Source organism: Chaetodon trifascialis, chromosome 10, assembly GCF_039877785.1.
Source record: "Chaetodon trifascialis isolate fChaTrf1 chromosome 10, fChaTrf1.hap1, whole genome shotgun sequence".
Lineage (NCBI taxonomy): Eukaryota > Metazoa > Chordata > Actinopteri > Chaetodontiformes > Chaetodontidae > Chaetodon > Chaetodon trifascialis.
In genome coordinates this window covers 27594313-27613457 of record NC_092065.1, presented here as the reverse complement: position 1 = coordinate 27613457, position 19145 = coordinate 27594313, and the positions used below count along the sequence as shown (strand labels likewise).

Below are 19145 nucleotides of genomic sequence, written 5' to 3'. Positions count from 1 at the left end.
TCATGGCTGCCGTTGTGGCGATGGCAAACAACCAGACAACCAGCATCCACAGAAAGGGGAAGTGGTGCAGCCTGCGATGTGTATGTCAGCCATGGTTTGAATCATTAGAGGGTGAGACAAGCAGCAGGGAGAGCTCAAAACCAGGGTCAACAGCATCAGCCCCCAGCTGGCTGCTGCCTGCCTGCTGCTGGCACTGAAGGACAGAAATCAATGTTCGTACAAAAAAAACTATTTTTGGGGGCCATCATGACAAAAAAAAAGAAATTTTCTTTTTCTTTTTTTTTAAATCATAATGTGACTCAAAACAAACACTGAGGAGATACTGATGAAGTGGCACGTTAGCAAAAATGAAAACTACTTGTCACCAAAACTGGCAAATTAAAGCACTTTTTTAAGACTTAAGGGGTCTTTAATTCATTTATATCGAGGGCTGGTTGAGTGCATTATGGAATAATTAAGGTGTTTTGAAGCTTTTTACAAAATATTTGTCTGGAGGTGGTTGGGTTTGACTTGTTTATGATTATATATTGCATAATAAGAAGTTATTAAAATGTCATGTTGTGACAAAATCCATGATGTTCTGAGTAAAAGTCACAAAAGAAGATAAAAATGTCCCTGCAAACAGTCGGAAACGGCGTGCGGACACACACTGATGTGCACTGATCTGAGGAAAGTGTGTGTGACAACATGTCGGATTTTTCTCCTGAAATCTTCCGCAGCGTCTTCTTCTTCTTCTGTGCTTTAATAATAATAATAATAAGATCGTAAAGTAACTGAAAGCTGGGAGCTTTAAAGACACTCCTCTAACCGTCCTCATCACCAGGGTCTGCTGAGACCCTGATCCAGGGGGAGCGACCCCGAGCAGCCAGCAGCTGACATGAAGCTTCCTGACAGATACAAGACCTCCACAACACACTGCAGCAGCCTCTTCAGCTACCCGGGCTCGTGACTCTGACCTCAGCGGAGAGCGCGGAGCTCCTCTTGATGGCCGGCGGGGACCCGGGGTCGGGAGGAGGCGGCGGGCGGGACACCTGAGGGACGAGGACAGAGAGGAGACATTAGAGCAGACGCCGCTGCTGGAGGACAAATGACAGGGAGAGTGAGGAAGTGAGGGGGAGTAGAATAATATCAGAAGGAACCACTGTGTCAAAAACAGAAGCAATGCTGAGCTTCACCGCAGAATACAACGGATTTTAATAAAAGAGTGAATCTTATTTCTATATGTTCAGCCAATCAGCCTGCAGCACCCTCTACCCTTCAACATCCACACTGAGCTTTTTGACTTCGACCAATTTTAATACAGTTTTTGAAATATTGGGCATGCTGATGAATATAAATAAATATAAATACTGGAAATAAAGTTTTGAAATTCGCTTCAAAGCGTGTCGGCCGGAAATGTGAGGAAGCGTGTTGTGTTGTGTGTGTCGTGATGGTTGCAGGTGAAACATGAGGAGGATGTGAAATTCATCAGCAGGTAAACAGAGACACGTCTCCAGGTGGTCGTGTTGATGTTGTGTCTGTCTGACGGAGACGCAGAGTGAGAGACGGGCGGAGACGAGAAGACATCACGCTCTGACGCACGGTGACTGTACTGAAGTTAGCTTCTGAGCTAACATTACATGTTCATTACAACATACTGTGGTTGATCTGTTTGCACTCAGACCACAGACTGAACCAGTTAGCTTGGACGGGGACTGACACCCTCCTCCTCTCAGTCCAGCTGTTTAGTGTCCACCACAGTTTGATTGACAGCTTTCACACCACCTCAATCGCACTTCAGGCGAACAGCAGAGGCTGTTTTAACCAAACAGGCCAGATGTGAAAGATGTGGGCCGACAGCGCAGACGAACCGTCAACGCCAGACTGAGAAAGGGCTTATTCATATAGACTCAGATTTAGAAAAGTCCTCACGTAAACACAGGCGTCGTCTCCTGACAGCAGCAGGTTAAAGGGATGCAGCTTGTCCTTATGAACTGTGGGAGACTTGCCCACAGTGAAGCCGGAGGCCACCACCACATCCTGCAGGAAGACACAAGATAAACAACAACAAGCAGGGAAATCAGGGATTAGAAGTGAGAGAGCAGAGAGAGATAAATATACATCCTTCTTCCCAGAGGGAGGACAGATTGAAGCAGCAGATGCGGCGTCCTGGGAGACATTAAGTAAGACGTCACAACAAGCAGCCGATGATAAGCTGGTGTGAAAAGTGGAGATTGTCTTTTGTTTGGCATGTCAGCTGCCCCCGAGACGGCTTGAAAGCCCGACAAAGGGACGGCAGATAGTCTGAATAATCACGTTACAGAGACACACAGCCTGACAAGAACTCTGTGATCTGCAGCCGAGCACGGCGGCTCAGCCTCTGACGGTTTCCTGACTTCACCGAGCTTTGCGGCGCGCTGAGCTCCATCAACACGCCGCCGCAGGGAAACCGAAAACACAGCGAGATGCTGCCGACTGAGGATTATCCCTGATGCGTTCACTGTCCCCACCCAGGTCAAAAACAGGCTCGCCGCTCTGCAAACAGCATCACAGCTGCTGCCATGTACAGATGTGCACAGATGTGACAGTATCAGAGGAACTTTGTGAAGTTCAAGGGGGCTGCAGGATGTGAACTGTCACACTGGAGGCCTGACACATGAAGAGCCGAGCGAGCGGAGCTCAGGATAATCTATTCTTTGAAGGAAACCTTGAAGCTGTAATCCTCAAGATTTCAGTCCTGCTCCCAGAAATCTGGAGGTGGAATCCACTCGCTGAGCAGCTGCTTTGTCAGAAACAACAGAGGAGCTACTGGTGACAGATTCGTGGCACTTCCTGTGGCTGCTTCACAATAAAAGCCACCTTATGTTTCACCAGTTCAACGCTTTGAATGTGACGCAGCAGCCGGTTAAAACGCATTAGCAGAAACTTGGCGCGGCTCTGGTTCATCTGGAGGTGAGTGAACGCTAAACTGCGACTTCAAATGAGATCACTAAAGATGGAGCGCATGTATGCATTGTTTCCTGTTAATCCTGTGTGTGAAGGCGGCCTGAGTGTAGCACAGGAGGCTCCACCAGTGACAACGACAGCTGTTACTGAGAGAACTCAGCATTCGACACTCAGTCATCAGGGAACGCAAATATCCAGAAAAAATACTGTATAATAAAAATAAGCTTTCATTCTTGAAAACTGAAGGATTTTTTTACTCTACATGCAGATTCTGTCTTATTTTTATTTAATCATTTAACTTTAGCTTCTGGGGGATAAAATAAAGGATCATAAAAGATAATAAAGGATCATCATCTTATCTTAAAGTTAAGGGAAAACTTGGCCCATTGCTGTTCATATCTACCGCCACATTAAACACTTCACATGATCTAGATAAACAGGCACTTTCGATTTTTCCTCCTTATTTCTTCAGAGCGCAGTATTTTCAATCACTTCGAGCCACGGGAGGCTAAACACAGCTCAGCGCACATTTCTTCAAACACACAGTACGGAGATGAATTCATCTCATCTCCCCGATCATCACACCGATCAGCTGATCACACGAATCAATCAGCTCTTTACCTCATTCAAATCACAGATTTTATGGCCCAGAAAAAAAAATCACACCTTCCAAATACCCAAGCCTTGTTTATAATGTCAATAAAATAACGCATCCTCATCAGCGTCACATGAATATTCATTAAAAAGGCTTTCAGAGGTTCCTCACTCACCCTCTCACGTGAGAGGACTCAAGGGACAAACTCCTCTCTGCCTGACAAGGACACTTTCTCTACTCGCTTTTATTATCTAATCAAACAAATCCGTCAAATGCGATAAGTGCAATAAGTCGTATATTTTCCAAGCAGAGTGAGGGGCTGAGCAGAGCACTGAGCACTGACAGTAAAAAGCAGCTTATTAAATCAAACAAAACAACACAAATTCTGACTCAAAGCTCTGCAGCTGTCCATTAAGACGGTTTCGAGGAGAAGAACATGACAGATGTTCGTTCAGAAGCAGAACTCGTCCTTCAGATGGACAGAAAACTAAATCTAATCATCACCGTCACATCTCATCATGATATTCTGTCTCCTTATTGCTCATTAGGCAGAATTAAACTGCCTCGCACGCAGTCTGACTACATTTACTGAAGGAAGTCTAAAGAGGACAGCAACTGGACGGTTTCGCTCAAACTGGATTTTCTTTTCCTCTCCTTCATCTTTTCTGCGGCGAAAAGATGAAGAAACATGCAGCATTTTCTCAAACAACCATCTTTATATCCTCAGCAGCACACAGCGGAAGAAGCTGAATTAGAAAACAAATGATTGGTTTTGGTTGGCTTTACATTTAAAATATCTTTGGAAACACCTTTCACATTAAAAGCATACTAACAAAGGTTGTGCACCTTGTGAGGCTGGAAGGCTTTTAATGTGACACGTAGGATGTGTTAGCTTTCAGTGACATTAGCTTAGCTGTGACGGAATAATCAACGAATGGGAATCAGAGTGCGAGAATGACAGGACTGTGTTGGACTGATGGACGTCCTGCTGAGGACATTATGCTGAATTTGTAAAGACAACAGCTGAATGTGGAGGAGGTGTTCATCAACAGCAAATTAAAATGGAAGCGGCTTAAAAAACAGGAAGGCTTCTTACTGAAACATGACGAATTATGTTTAATACCAAACACACAACAGTCAGAAATAAAAGTCCGTCTCTAATATAAGCCTGTCTCAAAAAAAGGTCTCTGAAAGTAAAATTAATAAAACTATGAGACTTCAGAAAAGCATCACAATTAACAACAAACATTTAGTTTTTCTAATTAAACAAACAAATGAATTACTGATTATTCTGGCCTCTTTATGAAGTATTATGGGATATCCAAAATAAGTTGCAGTCCTCCGTGAAGGTGAAGAGTGTTTGAGATGCACTGGGAAAAAAAGCACACCACCTGGTCTGTTATCACACAAAGGAGATGAAACAGAAATAACTCAAACTGTGAATCACAAGCAGAACGCTGTGCACGAGCACCATCACGTCTCCATCCACACCTCATCCCAACAGCATGTCTGCACACAGCAAAGACACACTCAGGTGATTCGTGTCTGAGGACTGAAAAACATTAGTGTTTGCACTGAAGTTAGAAACCTGAGCAGTTACCAGCAGTGAATATACTTCTTTCAAATGAACCTACCCCTTGATTGACAGCTTGACTGAAGTCCTTGGCCAGCGCTCCCAACAGGACGACATTAATGGACGACGTGTTCGGTTGGGAGTCTTCTTCTGCAACACAGACGCAGGACATCTTTTAAAACTAGAACAAAGTAAAGACGGACGATTCGACGTTCAGAGGCGTTTACATGACGAGGCAGAGGGACCCCACGCAAACACGGGGAGGACACAGGGAGGACACAGGGAGAAGACCGGGAGGACACAGGGAGGACACAGGGAGAACACAGGGAGGACACTGGGAGAACACCGGGAGGACACGGGAGAACACAGGGAGGACACAGAGAGGACACGGGGAGGACACAGGGAGGACACAGAGAGGACACGGGGTGGACACAGGGAGGACACGGGAAGGACACAGGGAGGACACGGGGTGGACACGGGGAGGACACAGGGAGGACACGGGGTGGACACGGGGTGGACACGGGGAGGACACAGGGAGGACACGGGGTGGACACGGGGAGGACACAGGGAGGACACGGGGTGGACACGGGGTGGACACGGGGAGGACACAGGGAGGACACGGGGTGGACACGGGGAGGACACAGAGAGAACACAGGGAGGACAATCAAATGACATCATAATTCTTCAGATGACACCAACCTTTCTCCATCATCGTGTGACTACAGTCCTATAAATCATATCTTCAAGTGCAGGAAATTTAAGGTGGATCTCTGAGTTTTGCGAATTCTGCGCACTTTCTGGGATCTTGGTGAGGGGAAATGTCAAACGTGGTGAATCGGAGCCCTCGTCCCGCGTTAGGCCTGCCGCTTCCCATTAACGAGGAGTAACGTGTGATTTGTTTGTAAAACCTGTGCGGTCCTGTCCATTAGCGGCACCTCACTTGAGCGACAGATAATTAGAGCAGCAAGGCAGAAACATCAGTGGGTTAGAAGGAAGCGGTGCTGCTCAACCTGAAATGCTTCCACACATGACTTCTCAGATGTCTCAGCGTCACGCCAGCGTTACTGACAGGACATGAGCTGGTCTCATCGGTCTGAACAAACTGGACTAAACTGGGAAAACACCATCATCAGTCAGGTTCATACGACCACAGAATACATCTCTGCAGAGACAAGCAATGCAGGAGAGGTGGTCCTGCTCATCCTGCAGCTGGAGACACAGAGAGTTTCAACGAACAGTAGGCAGGATGTCCCCGCCACAATAAGAGCCTCAGCTCTCTGTGGCTTTTTAATCAGGCTGCTCAGAGATAAGAAGGCCAGAGACAAGACGACAATGAGGCAGAGTGGCCTCCGTCTGCTTCTACAATACAGACCAGTTAAACAGCTTAACATGCGCACACACAGACACACACACACAGTCCTGATCGGTCCACACACACACACACACACACACACACACACACACACACACACACACGCACACACAGCGAAACACTCCACGCCATCAGCTCTGCAATGCTGCGCTGCTTTTAAGCCTCTCTTAGGCTCAGAGTTTCGGTTTTACAGCACATTTAGCGTCTGGTCAAGTGTCGGCATTTCCAGCTGCTTTCAGCAAACGAGCTTGAGCCGACAGCACTTCTGACCTTTGTGAACTTCTATATGGGAAATCTCATCACCAGCAAAACACCTTCGCAGTGGCGACCTTTAAGGGAACAGGACTGAGCCGTGGAGGCCATCTGATCAGCTGGCTTTCTAAAGGCCGGGAGTCAGCAGCCCCTGGGTGTCAGCCCAGTAACTGCTGGTTTTCTGGCTACAATAGCTCACCAAATAGCCTGCAATTAGCCGCCACATCACCAAGCTTCCACCGCCATCTGTTCCCCGAGGACATGAACATGAGTCTCACACAGTAAATGGCTGCAGTTATATGGCAATTTCATCCAAAGCACTTCACTGTTCGTTCATTCACTCGCGGGCGCACCGACGGCAGCGAGCTACCTCGCACAATGCTGGTGTGACCATCTGGAGCAATCTGGGGTCGAGCGTCTGGGCAAAGGACACTTCAACCAACGCTGTGATCACTGGGCGACCTGCGCGACCTCCTGAGCCACAGCCGCCCGCCGAGCCCATAACCTCACACTTTAACCCAAAGCGTGGCGGGGAACAATAAGCTTACATTTTAAAGACATTAGAAACTGCATTTAAAGCTGTACGCTGGTTTTGAATGCCTGCTGTGTCTTTTGTCATTAAAAACTACGTATTTATTCTCGTCAAAGCTAGTTTTGACCAGGATTTTAGTCTAATTTTGATCAGATTAAGTTTCAGATGAGCTTCAGTCTTTTTAAGGTCAGTCAATGTTATATTTGTTTAAGTGCATCACAAAAATGATCAAGCTGAATTCTGCAAATCGGGTGCGTAAATACAGATAATATTGTTTGTTCAGGACATAAATGACTCCCAGTCAGTGTGCTCCTTAGCTAAAAATGAACCAGTTAGTTACCAGTTCATGGTTGTCGGACTGTCGAAAGCAAAGTTAGCCAAACTAAAATCTCCACACACACCCAAAGTGTACAAAGAGATGGTTTCTCGTGGTGACTGACACACACACACACACGCGCACACACACGCGCACACACACGCGCACACACACACGCACACACACACACACACACACACACACACACACACACACACACACACACACACACACACACACACACACACACACACACACACACACACACACACACACACACACACACACACGTAGAGAGTTACCTTGAATGACGGCCTTCAGGATGAAGCTGTCAGCCGCTAACGACACCAGTGGACCTTTGCGGACCACTTTACCCTGGAAATGTATTAAACATGAAACTCAGAGACAAACTGGAAAGCGTTTAGCTCCGAGTGAAGCTCTGCAGAGGCCTGTCAGCTGATCAAAGCCACGTCAGAAAAGTGAGCAGCGTTGATGAGCGCCTCGGGGAAATGAGCCGCGAGACAGAAGGTGGATTATTCTGCTCCTTTGGTTTTCATAAATACAGTGTATTCCTGCAGAGCACTAATCAAGAAGAAGGAAATAACTTCACAGTCAGAAAAGAGAAACCAGGTGGATGTGGACAGATGGCGGCTGGTGGCAGATAAATGAAACGGGAGTAAAGAAGAAATACACGGAAATCAGGGCAGGAAAGAGGAAAATGCATGAAATTGTTGAACTCTACAGAAAAATGTACCTGCATAAACCACCTTTAAGCTTTTCCAGAAGCGACTGATAAAGTTTCTCATCAGTGAGTGAAAATTAAGCCTTTCTGGTCTCGACCTGATGTCAACAAACCTTGACCGTCTTGTTGGAGGAGTCGGTGTCGGCACCGATGAGCGAGATGGGAATCCTGGTCATGTGCGCTGGTACCTGGGCATCTGGCCCCGCCCCCGTCGACAGCACACGGACAGGCATGACATAAAGGTGACCTGAGGGACGCGAACGGAGAAACACGATTAAGTTCTGAGGTGACAAACAGTTGGGGTTAGAGTTCAGCGTCAGCTTTAACTGGACTCCAGGTCTGTCGACAGTGATGTCACCAGCAGATCACCTGACAGTTCATGTCTGTCTGCTCTGAGCAGAAGTGAACGTCGGTGGTTTCAGGCTTTAAACTGTCGTCTGTCTCAGCAGACAGGCCACACAGCTGCTGATCCGGCCTGTGATCTGCGGTTTTAAGGTCCAGACTGTCCTCCACCGCAGACGACTCATTACCGGGATAAAACCTCTGACAGGAAACACCAGATCCATGTCGACAGCGCGGCAGGAGGGTTAAAGTCTGTGAGGCATTTCAGAGAGAAACCCAGAAAAGTGTTGGCCATGTTCCCAGCAGGTAGCACGTTGCTTCCTGTCAGAGCTCGTTAGTTTGATTTCCGGCAGATTTGACTCTGGAGTCCCTCTGTGGTACCTCGTCGACCGAGGACGGCGGAGCGGGAACAGCCTGCGAGGCAGACGAGCTGTTCACTCGGCCGTACAGTCAGCCGCTCAGCCAGGCGGAAAACACGGCCAGGAAAAAATAAAATCAAATAAACCTCTCCGATTCAGACCAGAGGGGAGGAGCCGGAGGCCGAAATTAAAGCAGGAGGAGTGATTCATTCATGAGTGTGGAGCTTCTCTGATGATTTCGTGAAGTGACCTACAGCTGCTACGAGTCAGTCCGGCGGTCTGTCTGCTGCCCCCCCCCCCCCGCCCCGAGCGTCACAGACTCACCTTCTCCCGCAGGTTCATTAGCCGGGACGCTGGAGCTGCGGCTCACCTGACAGCTCACAAAGATCTCGACAGCTTAAACACCAGAATTAGTCTGTCAGCCCGGAGTCGCTGTCGCACACAAACAAAGGCAAAACCTGCATCCTTTTTTCAGGGGGGGGGGGCACACAAAACCTGCTTATTACCGAAAGCTGACAGCAAGTGTCTGCTCAGATTCTTTGTTCAGGTGCAAACAAATACAAACGCTTCATCCTTTTCTAAACATATGTTGAATTTGGAAGAAAAAACAAACAAGGAAACGATGATGCAGCATAAAGCAAAGGGACGTAAATACAAAAGCAGCGCAAGTCAAGTCAGTTTCAAAGGTGCAGTAAAACCGAACGCCACGCCGGGCCTGGAACGACCTCACGATGCTGGAGGAACATGTTTGTTTGGGATTTTTCTGAAGATACATGATTAAACACATGAAACTACAGGCCGGATCGTAACTGGGCAACTCCATGGCCACACCGCATCCTGACAAAAGCCACCTGCATGGTAAAATCCTGCCACCTGGACCTGCTGGACCTTATCTGGACCTGCAGCGGGCCGACCTGCAGCCTCCTGCGGCTGCTTGGTTGGCAGCTTCATTTAAATGAACGGCGCAGACTGAGCTGAGTCAGAGTCCTTCCCACAGAGCAGCAACATATCAGAGACCACCAGTTGGCTGTAAACAGTCCGCTGATCCCCGCGGTGGGACGGCAGCTGATCCCAGCCAAATGACGGCTGGGCCACCCCGAGCAGACAGCGGCCTTCCTGCTCCTCACGGCGTCGCCGAAACCCACCGCCCGGCTGCTCCGGGACAGTCATTAAATCAGAGGGTCACTCAAGTTCATCCCTGCAACATCGTTCATGAGGAACAGAGAGGCTGAGAGGGACAGAAGACAGATCTCCAAACAGCAGCTCGCTGCTGAACCACGGGCTCAGCGCAGCAGTCAGGACTGCAAACCAGACGTGACTTTCAGGGTGGGAGGACACCGGACACTCCTCCCCCCAGAAGACAGCAAGACCTGCTGAGCTGCAACAATGAGCTGATGAGTTGATCAAAAGAAAATCAATGCCAAACATGTTGATTATTGATTTGTTTTTCAAGCAAAAATGTCTTCTAGCTTCTTAAACGTCACTTATGACGGTGACTGAAGAGTCTGCTTGGACAAAAGAAGCAATGTGAAGACGTCAGTTTGGTGATGAGCAGTTTTTACAATTCTGCAATATTTTATTAACTAAATGATGTGAAAACAATTGGCAAATTAACTGATCGTTAGTAGTTATCCCTGCGAGCTCAGTCACACCGTTTTATTTAAAAATGCCGCCTAAAATATCAATTAAACAATTAGCAGTTTGACAGAAAATGAATTGACAACAATTCTGATAATTATTTTCTTTTTTTCAAGCTTTACCAATGTGAGGATTTGTTGCTTTTCTCTGTTTAATATCATCATAATCTGAGTATCTTTGGATTTTGAGGGTGATGGTGAGACAAAGCAAAAAATTTGAGGATGTGACAGGAAAGAGGTCGCTCGTAGTCTTGAATGTACGGAGAATTATCACCTGAATCTGCAGCTCGACTCGGCTTTGAAGGCAGGTAGCTGTTTAAGGAAAAGCTGTGAAACACTTCACTTCCTGCTCAGCAGTGGAAGACCTGGTGAACAAACTGGAGCATTTAGCAGCAAAAGATGGACATATGTCCACACTGGACACTGGATTTAACACTCATCAGGTGGAAACAAACACGGCTCCAATGAATGATAATGTTGCTTCATAACTGCTGGATGTGCTAATAAGCAAACGCTTGCTGTCAAGTTCTTCACATCAACTTAAAAGCTGATTATATGTCAATGCTGTGGCCAATAGAAATCAGCTATTGCAGGTTAAAGAATTCCTGCACTACTGTTATGCAAATATCTGGAGTTGGATGCATTGAAACAAACATCCAGTCGGGTGTTAATTCAGATCCAGTCATCCGTTAAAGCGTTACAGAAGCAGAGGGTGCAACAAGGCGATTAAAAGGTGAAACCATGAAAACCCTGCAGAGAACGCGACTGAAATATGGCATTATGTTTGTTTCACGTATTCATCAGATGTGTGTCGCCGGCTGACACGTTCAGAGGATAACCAAAGTTAACGCAGAGGCAATTATTAACAAACACCCACTGAGAACCAAACCAAACTCTTAACGCCCATATTTAATTGCTATTTTACAATCTTAATTTTCCAAAGTACACTCATTAATTATGGACACACACACACACACACACACACACACACACACACACACACACACACACACACACACACACACACACACACACACACACACACACACACACACACACACACACACACACACACACACACACACACACACACACACACACACACACACACACACACACACACAGCTCAGCGTTGGCTGCAGCCTGAAGGTTCATTTTCCACCACATAAAAGCTCCAGCTGCCGCGGGCGTACGCTCCAGCAGCTTCACCTATTGAATAAATAAAAAAATAAACTCGCACAGCTCAGCAGGTGATTTCAGGGGGTTTTATCAGGTCAGGAGCAGCTTGCGAGCGCAGAGCAGAGGGAGCGTGTCGAGGGAGAGCGGCTCTGCGGCGCTCAAAGAAGCCCATTTATTAAAACCATTTAAAACCACACTCCAGCACTGAGTCACAGGTCCTCTGTGGACGAGAGCGGGAGAAAAAAGGCTAACAGACAGACGGACCCTCGACACAGACACTCCTGTTTAAATTGTCTCATATCTCACATCCGCGTTGCACTTCCTCCAGGGAAAAAAGTAAAAGGTTACATCTTTAAAAAAGCCACTCGGCGGCTGCTTCGCCCTGCACATCCACCGAGTGCAAACATGTGGGCAGGACAGAGCTTTGAATCACAGACTGCAGTTCAAATTCACAATGGAGGAAACAGCTACGCACGGCGTGAACAATGTCACTCGTACAGCCCATTTACACCTGCTGTTACAGTGCAAACTGTTATGTAGATGAGGAAAAACACGTTGATGGAAGGCGGATCGTCAGCGGATGCGCCTGACCACACCTGGAGGTGGTCTGGCTGTTCGGACCTGAAGCAGCTGTAAACACAGTCTGTACACTGTGCTGGCATCTGTACGCAGCATAACACTGATACAGATATTTGTTTTCAGCTAGCATGAAATGTACATTGCTGCACAAATTTAAAGAGGGAGCTGGAAGAGACAGGCCTCTAATTACTGATTATACGTCTATTCTGTGCCATTAAAGTGCCAAATGCATTATTCAACAGAAAGCCAAACTGTGGTTACATGTAGGCGACAAAACTACTCAGCTAGGCTGAGGAAAAGACCATGGTTTGGGTTAAAATAGACCCTTTTTAGACCCTGTTTCCAGAAGAGTAAATAAGCGTTTTTGGCTGAAACAGTATCTATGTCGATTGTTCACCAACAGGGAATTGAACCTCTAACACAATGAGCAGTTAAACTACAGAATATTTCATCTTTTCATCTTGTTTAATCTGATTCATCATCAGAAAAGGCTTAAAATATTCATTGTTTCACAATGACACACACTTTGTCGTGGAAAGTCTTCTTATCTGTGCATCCCCAGAAATCATCTGTGCCATCTCCTCACCGCCGGGATGGAAACACAGATCCAAAAGGTTTATTTCCACGCAGACCGGAGGAGTTTCCTCTGCAGCAGGGATCGGAGAAATCCTCCCAGAGGGCAGCAGGAGATGAACCTCGCCGCATGCAGCTGATAAGACGCTGTGAAAAGGCAGCGCGTCCTCATAGTTTGGTTTTATCAATGATGATAACTAAACCATGATTGCTGAGTTTATTGTTCTTCACATCCCCTCACATATGCACTCCTGCAGTATATTACAGGACTCCGGTCATGTGGGTGCTGCCACAGCCGAGCTAATGCAAAATGCAATCAACCTGAACCCACTGCGGACGAATTAATCCATTTGTGGTTTCATTTAGGAAAAAAACACCCTGTGGTGCCATCATAAAATGTCTTGTTTTATCGAACCAAAACTCAAAATGACCACAAACCACAGAACTGATGGAGGAGTTGAAGGGTGATGGGCAGTGTAGGGGTGGGAACTGGGAACCGGATCTAAAGAGTCTGATCCATCAGAGTGATCCGCCTCGGAGCTGATCAGTTCCTTTTGAATTGAACTGTGTATATTTTATGTTTAACCTGCTGCTGCAACAGAAGAATTTCCCCAATTGGGATCAATAAAATAAAAGTCCAAGTCATCAAGTCGACTTCTTTGCTGCTGAGAGGAATCATTGACGTCCTCGTCTAAACCTTAAAGACGTGAGCAAACGCAGCGTTTTGTACGTCAGGCCGTCAGTGCTGCTCCGGTCTGTGCCACAGTGAAAAGCTGACTTCTGAAACCTCCTCCTCAGTCGAAGTCTGTTGAAAATATGACCTTAATGATGGCGCACGTTTCTCTGCTTGCAGAAGCAGATTTGGATAATCTTCTCCAAACTGAAACACTGAAGACTTGCTGACTGCAGGCACAACACTGGCTGGTTTTATCGGTTTAATGGAGGTGGTTAGAGGTTTTAATGAGCTCCTGTGGAGCTATCACCTCACTGAAAAAATGATTTCTACTAAAATGAAGCCTCAGTGTTGGCTGAGAACCACTTGGGGCCAAAGCTGTCAGATAAGGCGACAGAATCAGCAGGTCTGTAATTATAGTATCAGAGAAGATGACAACTTAATAACAGCATTTAATTGCACAGAGGTTTTTGAGGAAAAACATACCTTACAGCAGTGTGAGATATCACGAACATGTGGCTGCGGGATTACACACTTCCAAACGTCAGCCCATCGTGCTGAGAGTAAAAAAAGGCTGACGCACGTCGTTAACTCACATCATAATTCATTCGCAAACGACCTGAATGTATTCTGCAAACTCTCAAATTAAAGACAGTATTCAAATAAAGGCAGAGACGATCAGGAAGGTTGGCCAGAAATCATCGAGGAGGGGAGGAATCACCTGCGCCGTGATGCCTCACCTGTGACAAATCCAGTATAAAGCACGTTCCCACAGCACTGAATCCATCAGTAAAACAGGTCATTTCATACCCAAACGCTTCTACTTTGCTGTTTATGCTCAGTAAAATCACTGTGAATGCAACGCAACACTTCCTGCAACTATTTCACATTAAAAGCCTGCCAGGAAGAGGACGCAGAGGGTCTTTCAAGCTTTTATTGTGAAAGCTACGTGTGGGAGCAAGTGATGGGGGGGGGGCTAAACTCCACTGCACCCTCAGCACAGCCACTTCCTGTTCGGTTCACCTGTCACCTGTCCTGTTACATCGCAGTTAACGCCTCCACATTTTTTTCATCCAAGCCGGACAAGAAGAAGAAAATATAATATAAAATATAACATTTTTCCTGGCAAATTATGGCGGCGTGATTAAATCTGTGATTACTCTAAATTCAACTGCAGACATACTGCAGTGTGATGTATTAATCATATCACATGTGAGATTTGTTTGTCATTACTCAATAATTTTACATTTCTGGCACGATCGTTCATCCAGATAAAGAGACTTAATTGGTCTTTTCTGAAAAGTCTTTCCAAACATTGAATAACACAGAGGAGCGTGTCTTACTCGCGGGACCTGTCTGCGGTTGAGTATAAGCACTGCAGTCCAGACAGCAGCATGCAGAGGACACAGTAACAAAACAACAACAGAGACTTTCATCTTTGGCTCGGTCGTGGAATTAATTAACATTAATACGCTACAGCTGAGCACATTTGCCACCAACAGATGTCTCACAGCGAGCAAAACCACCATCAATTTGTAAAGACGCTGGTCAAATGTAAACATGAAAGCGTGGCTCTCGCAGCATGAAAGATGCATTTTCAGATTCCCACTTCAAATTAAAACTGATTAACCCTTCAGCCCAAAGTTCAGCCTCTCAGTGTCACTTAAACATCGCCCGGCCATCAAAACGTCGTCGCATTTCACTCAGTTTTATGCACAACTGACAGATTCATCTCAGCGTCCTGCTGGACAGCTTCAGTCTGCTCTTTCAGCCTCTTCAGCAGGCAACCAGCCACAGCCTGGAGTCTCCTTTTCAGTCCAGCCAGCAGCGTATGAGGTGCAGAGAGGTGAAAAAAGTGGCAGGTGGTCCCATGATGCAGCATCCACTGAGGCACAAAAGGAGAAATACCAGGATGCCACCGCCAGATGAAAGTCAGCGGTCCAGCAGGGGGTCGCCGGGGTCACGCATTGTGTGATCTGTCCCGCAGCGAGCGGCCGCCGCTTCAAAAGCAGGAGGGAGCGCTCGACTTTTAACTCACAGACGGGCGGAGACAGGACGAGTAAGCTCTTCAGACCTCATGGATATTCACCAGCAGCGAGGAGAAACCAGGAGCTGAGCGAGCAGCTGACTGAGGTCACATTCAGTCGGTTGAATCTGTAAACGCATCTTTTCCTCTCGGTTTCAGCCCTCCGTCTGGACCAAAAGGGCATTTTTCTCCTTTCAAAACAGACCTTTACCAAACCGCAACCGGCCACCTGCAACTTTCTCTTCAAATGCCAGCACAGCCAAGCAGATCGCAGGGCTCTTGTCACCATCCCTTATTTAAGCTGATTTTGCAAGACGGCGCTGAGATGATAAAAAATAAAGACTTTATCACCACAAAGCATCAGCTGGGAACGACTGCTGGTTAACAGGTCGTGCTTATGGGCCATGATAAAAATTTCCAACACAGACAGCAGAAACGTACAAACGTAACAGACAGAAATACCCTCCATTTCCTGTAACTCATCACGTGAGGTTCACGAGGCGCGCCATTGGCTGGATTACTACGCCCACCTTGGCAGACGCTGCCACAGCGGGTGCCGTGCATCATGACCTAACAAATCAATGTCGAAATTTCTGGAATTGATTTGAATCAATTTCATGGATCAGCCGTTTCAGACTTTCTGTCGTCTCGAACTTTTTCTGTGATGAATAAAAACAAATGTCAAGTACAGCTAACTTTCAGTAACGGCTGATCTGAACCCTGAGAGGGTGAAATGACATCAGTGCTGTGGCCTGACGTAATTCTACGGTGTACTCACTTAACTGGAGAACAAAGTGTCCCTAAAACATCTCCTCTGCTTTCACTGATGGTGGAAATGACTAGAAACCAGTAACACACTCCTCACATGAAGGACGAGGAGTCAAGACACAAACTTAAAATGAGCAGGAACATATTAGATCCAAAGGAAAGTGATGTCGAGCTCTCACAGATGGTGTGTCACTGTATGTCACTTTGATGAGTGGATGGGCGTAAAACAGCGTGATTCTGACTGATATATGCCACCGCTGACTGTTAGCACAGCTGCCACCTAAAAGCAGCAGGTGCCATGTAAAAGTGGCAGCTTACGCAGCTATAGCAGAGAAACCACTCACTGTAGAGAGCTGCCACATGTTAGGAGATCTTAATGTCAGTGGAACAGCGATGTGCTTCACATTAGCCATTGTGCTACATCAGTGGGAAGTGGTGCTGTGTGTGCTGCTTTAACCAAAGACCTCGTGTTTTTTGAGCAATTTTTTGCGGCAGCGACAAAGAACAAGCCAAGGAATCATCATGTGACGCTAAATCAGAGGATATGCTGATGGCGTGGAACTTCAGTGACCTGCCATTTCTACAAGAGCCAGAACAACAGCTGTGGAAATAAACATTAGCATCCCTCTCACAATCAGCGTGGGCCAATGGGAGAGGAGGGGACCATCACCAAGGCAACAGCATCCCCAGTTTGTGCCTCATTATTCTGGATTGCAACATGCGTTTAAAGTCTTTTTATGACTCAGCAGACGGAATATTTTTACATCCAGATGGTTGGAAGAGTCACTGGGGGTTCTGTACAACAGCAGTACGTGTTTTAAACGCCCGTCTGGGTTTTCAAACATCCATGAGAAACCGATGGTACCTGAGCGCCGCTGACAACTTACTGTACCTGTACCCAGTAAACAGCATCTGCTGTGCTGGTCCACCTGTCCCCGCCCGTGTCATGCAGTCTGAGGGGGAGCAATAAACAGCTCGCGCTAACATGAACAGTGATCACTCACATGCCGACGCATTTGATCGTTAGCTCAGCTCGGCTAGTTAACTGCTGGCTTGTTAGCCTGCTAGCTAACTTTAGCAAACACCACCAGGGCAGCGTAGCCTCCTGTTGAACGTTAGCGAGGAAATAAACATCTTAAAGAAGCACTCGGGACAAGTAGACGGATACTACATCTACTACACAAACTAATTTTAAACAGTGAGAAGTAACATAAAGCGAGCGAGTGAGAGAAATCCTGCCGTTTGCTCGAGACTCGTTTCCGAAATCCTTCGATTTAAAGTTGCGTTGATTGTCTGAAACCGTGCACAGTAAATAGAAGATGATACAGAAGTTTTTAGGAATTAATAGACGCTATTGGCAAATTCGGTAAAGATTCAATACAGAATGACGCACGTTCTTGAGATAATATTTCAACTTCCTCCTCGGACGGCAAGCGGTGGAAATTAGCATGATTTGATGGGCGAGGGAAACATAACTGCGCATTAGACGTGAGCCGAATTGTTTAGGGCCATGTACAGATCTCTAAAATGTCCAAAATGGCACTCTACATGCTGTCTGTCTGCGCCATTAAGTAATGCAAACCAAAAACATGACAATTTTTAGATCGGGTCTCGTCACGTCACCTACAGGTCAACGGAGGTTTCAGTTGCCTCCAACTGATACTCTGCAAGCTTCTACAAACGAATAAACAGCATTTCTACTACAGTTAATAAAAGTGCCATCGTGGTAAAATACACATCTTAAGCAGCCATTAAAAGCAAAAAAGCATCAACGTTACATAGTAGAAGTAAGAGAGGAAACTTACGGCGGCAGGAGTTTGGTTCGTTTTCCCTCGCTCGGGTTCGAACTGAGACGCTGAAATGCTGCGCATGCGCGTTGGGAACCCCACCACAAATACTGTTTACACACAAGTGAAAGCGACTGTATAAATAAAGTCAGAAAAACAATAATACAGTATAATAACATCAGGTAAACAAATAAATGTAAATAATAGATGACAGTAGATCATGAAAAGCAAGGTTTATTACTTTCAAATAAGATAAGACTTTACTGATTCCACACCTGGGAAATGAAGTCCTTACAGCCAGCAAGCGTTACAAAAAGCAAATCAGTGGCACAGAAGGGTCAAGATAGAAAAAAAAAAGTATACAGGATTCAGAATAGAAAAACAACTATGTAAATGTACATTATGTACAGATTATAAAAACACAACACTTTCAATGAATATCCACCTTAAAAACTAACATTTGAACTGACATTAGCTCCTATCAGGAATTCCACTTAAACTCAGCCTTCCAGCTCAATTTGTCTCTTAAACCCCAGCTAACATTTTAACTCTTTTCAGCACTTCAATCTAAAGCAGCACTTTTCTGTTTTGGCTGTTTGACCTGAGGTGGCGCTCGTCCAGGAGAGGAGGTGTGATGCTGACATGAGGCAGGTTGACCTGCCAGCCTCCAGACTCCGACTGCAGCCGCTGGAAGGGACAGCTGAGGACGTCTCGGTAACTCCCTCCCTTTGATTGCTGCGTTTGGGAGGCATTTGTGCAGCACTCCACCCTGTCAGGAGTCGAGAGTCTGGTTTGAGATGACATGCGTCTGTTTACCCCCTGATCCATTGGCCTGCTCACCAGCTGTCACATGCAGTGTGCAGTATATTCCTGCTACATCGCACATATTGATGATATAAATCTATATCACTGAAT

The 19145-nt window shown here is 46.4% G+C and overlaps 1 protein-coding gene across 1 annotated transcript in view; it reads right to left on the bottom strand.

The window, feature by feature from the left end:
* Window positions 1-18312, bottom strand: part of pot1 (protection of telomeres 1 homolog) — a 48190-nt gene extending 29878 nt beyond the window's left edge. The window contains exons 1-6 of the mRNA XM_070972287.1: window positions 18249-18312; window positions 8421-8554; window positions 7868-7940; window positions 5155-5243; window positions 1912-2019; window positions 957-1031 (exon numbers count right to left, since the gene is read on the bottom strand). Of these exons, the coding sequence (XP_070828388.1) occupies window positions 957-1031; window positions 1912-2019; window positions 5155-5243; window positions 7868-7940; window positions 8421-8540 (465 nt within the window). The 5' untranslated portion in view covers window positions 8541-8554; window positions 18249-18312. The remainder of the gene's footprint in view (window positions 1-956; window positions 1032-1911; window positions 2020-5154; window positions 5244-7867; window positions 7941-8420; window positions 8555-18248) is intronic.
* Between the last annotated feature and the right edge of the window lie 833 nt (window positions 18313-19145).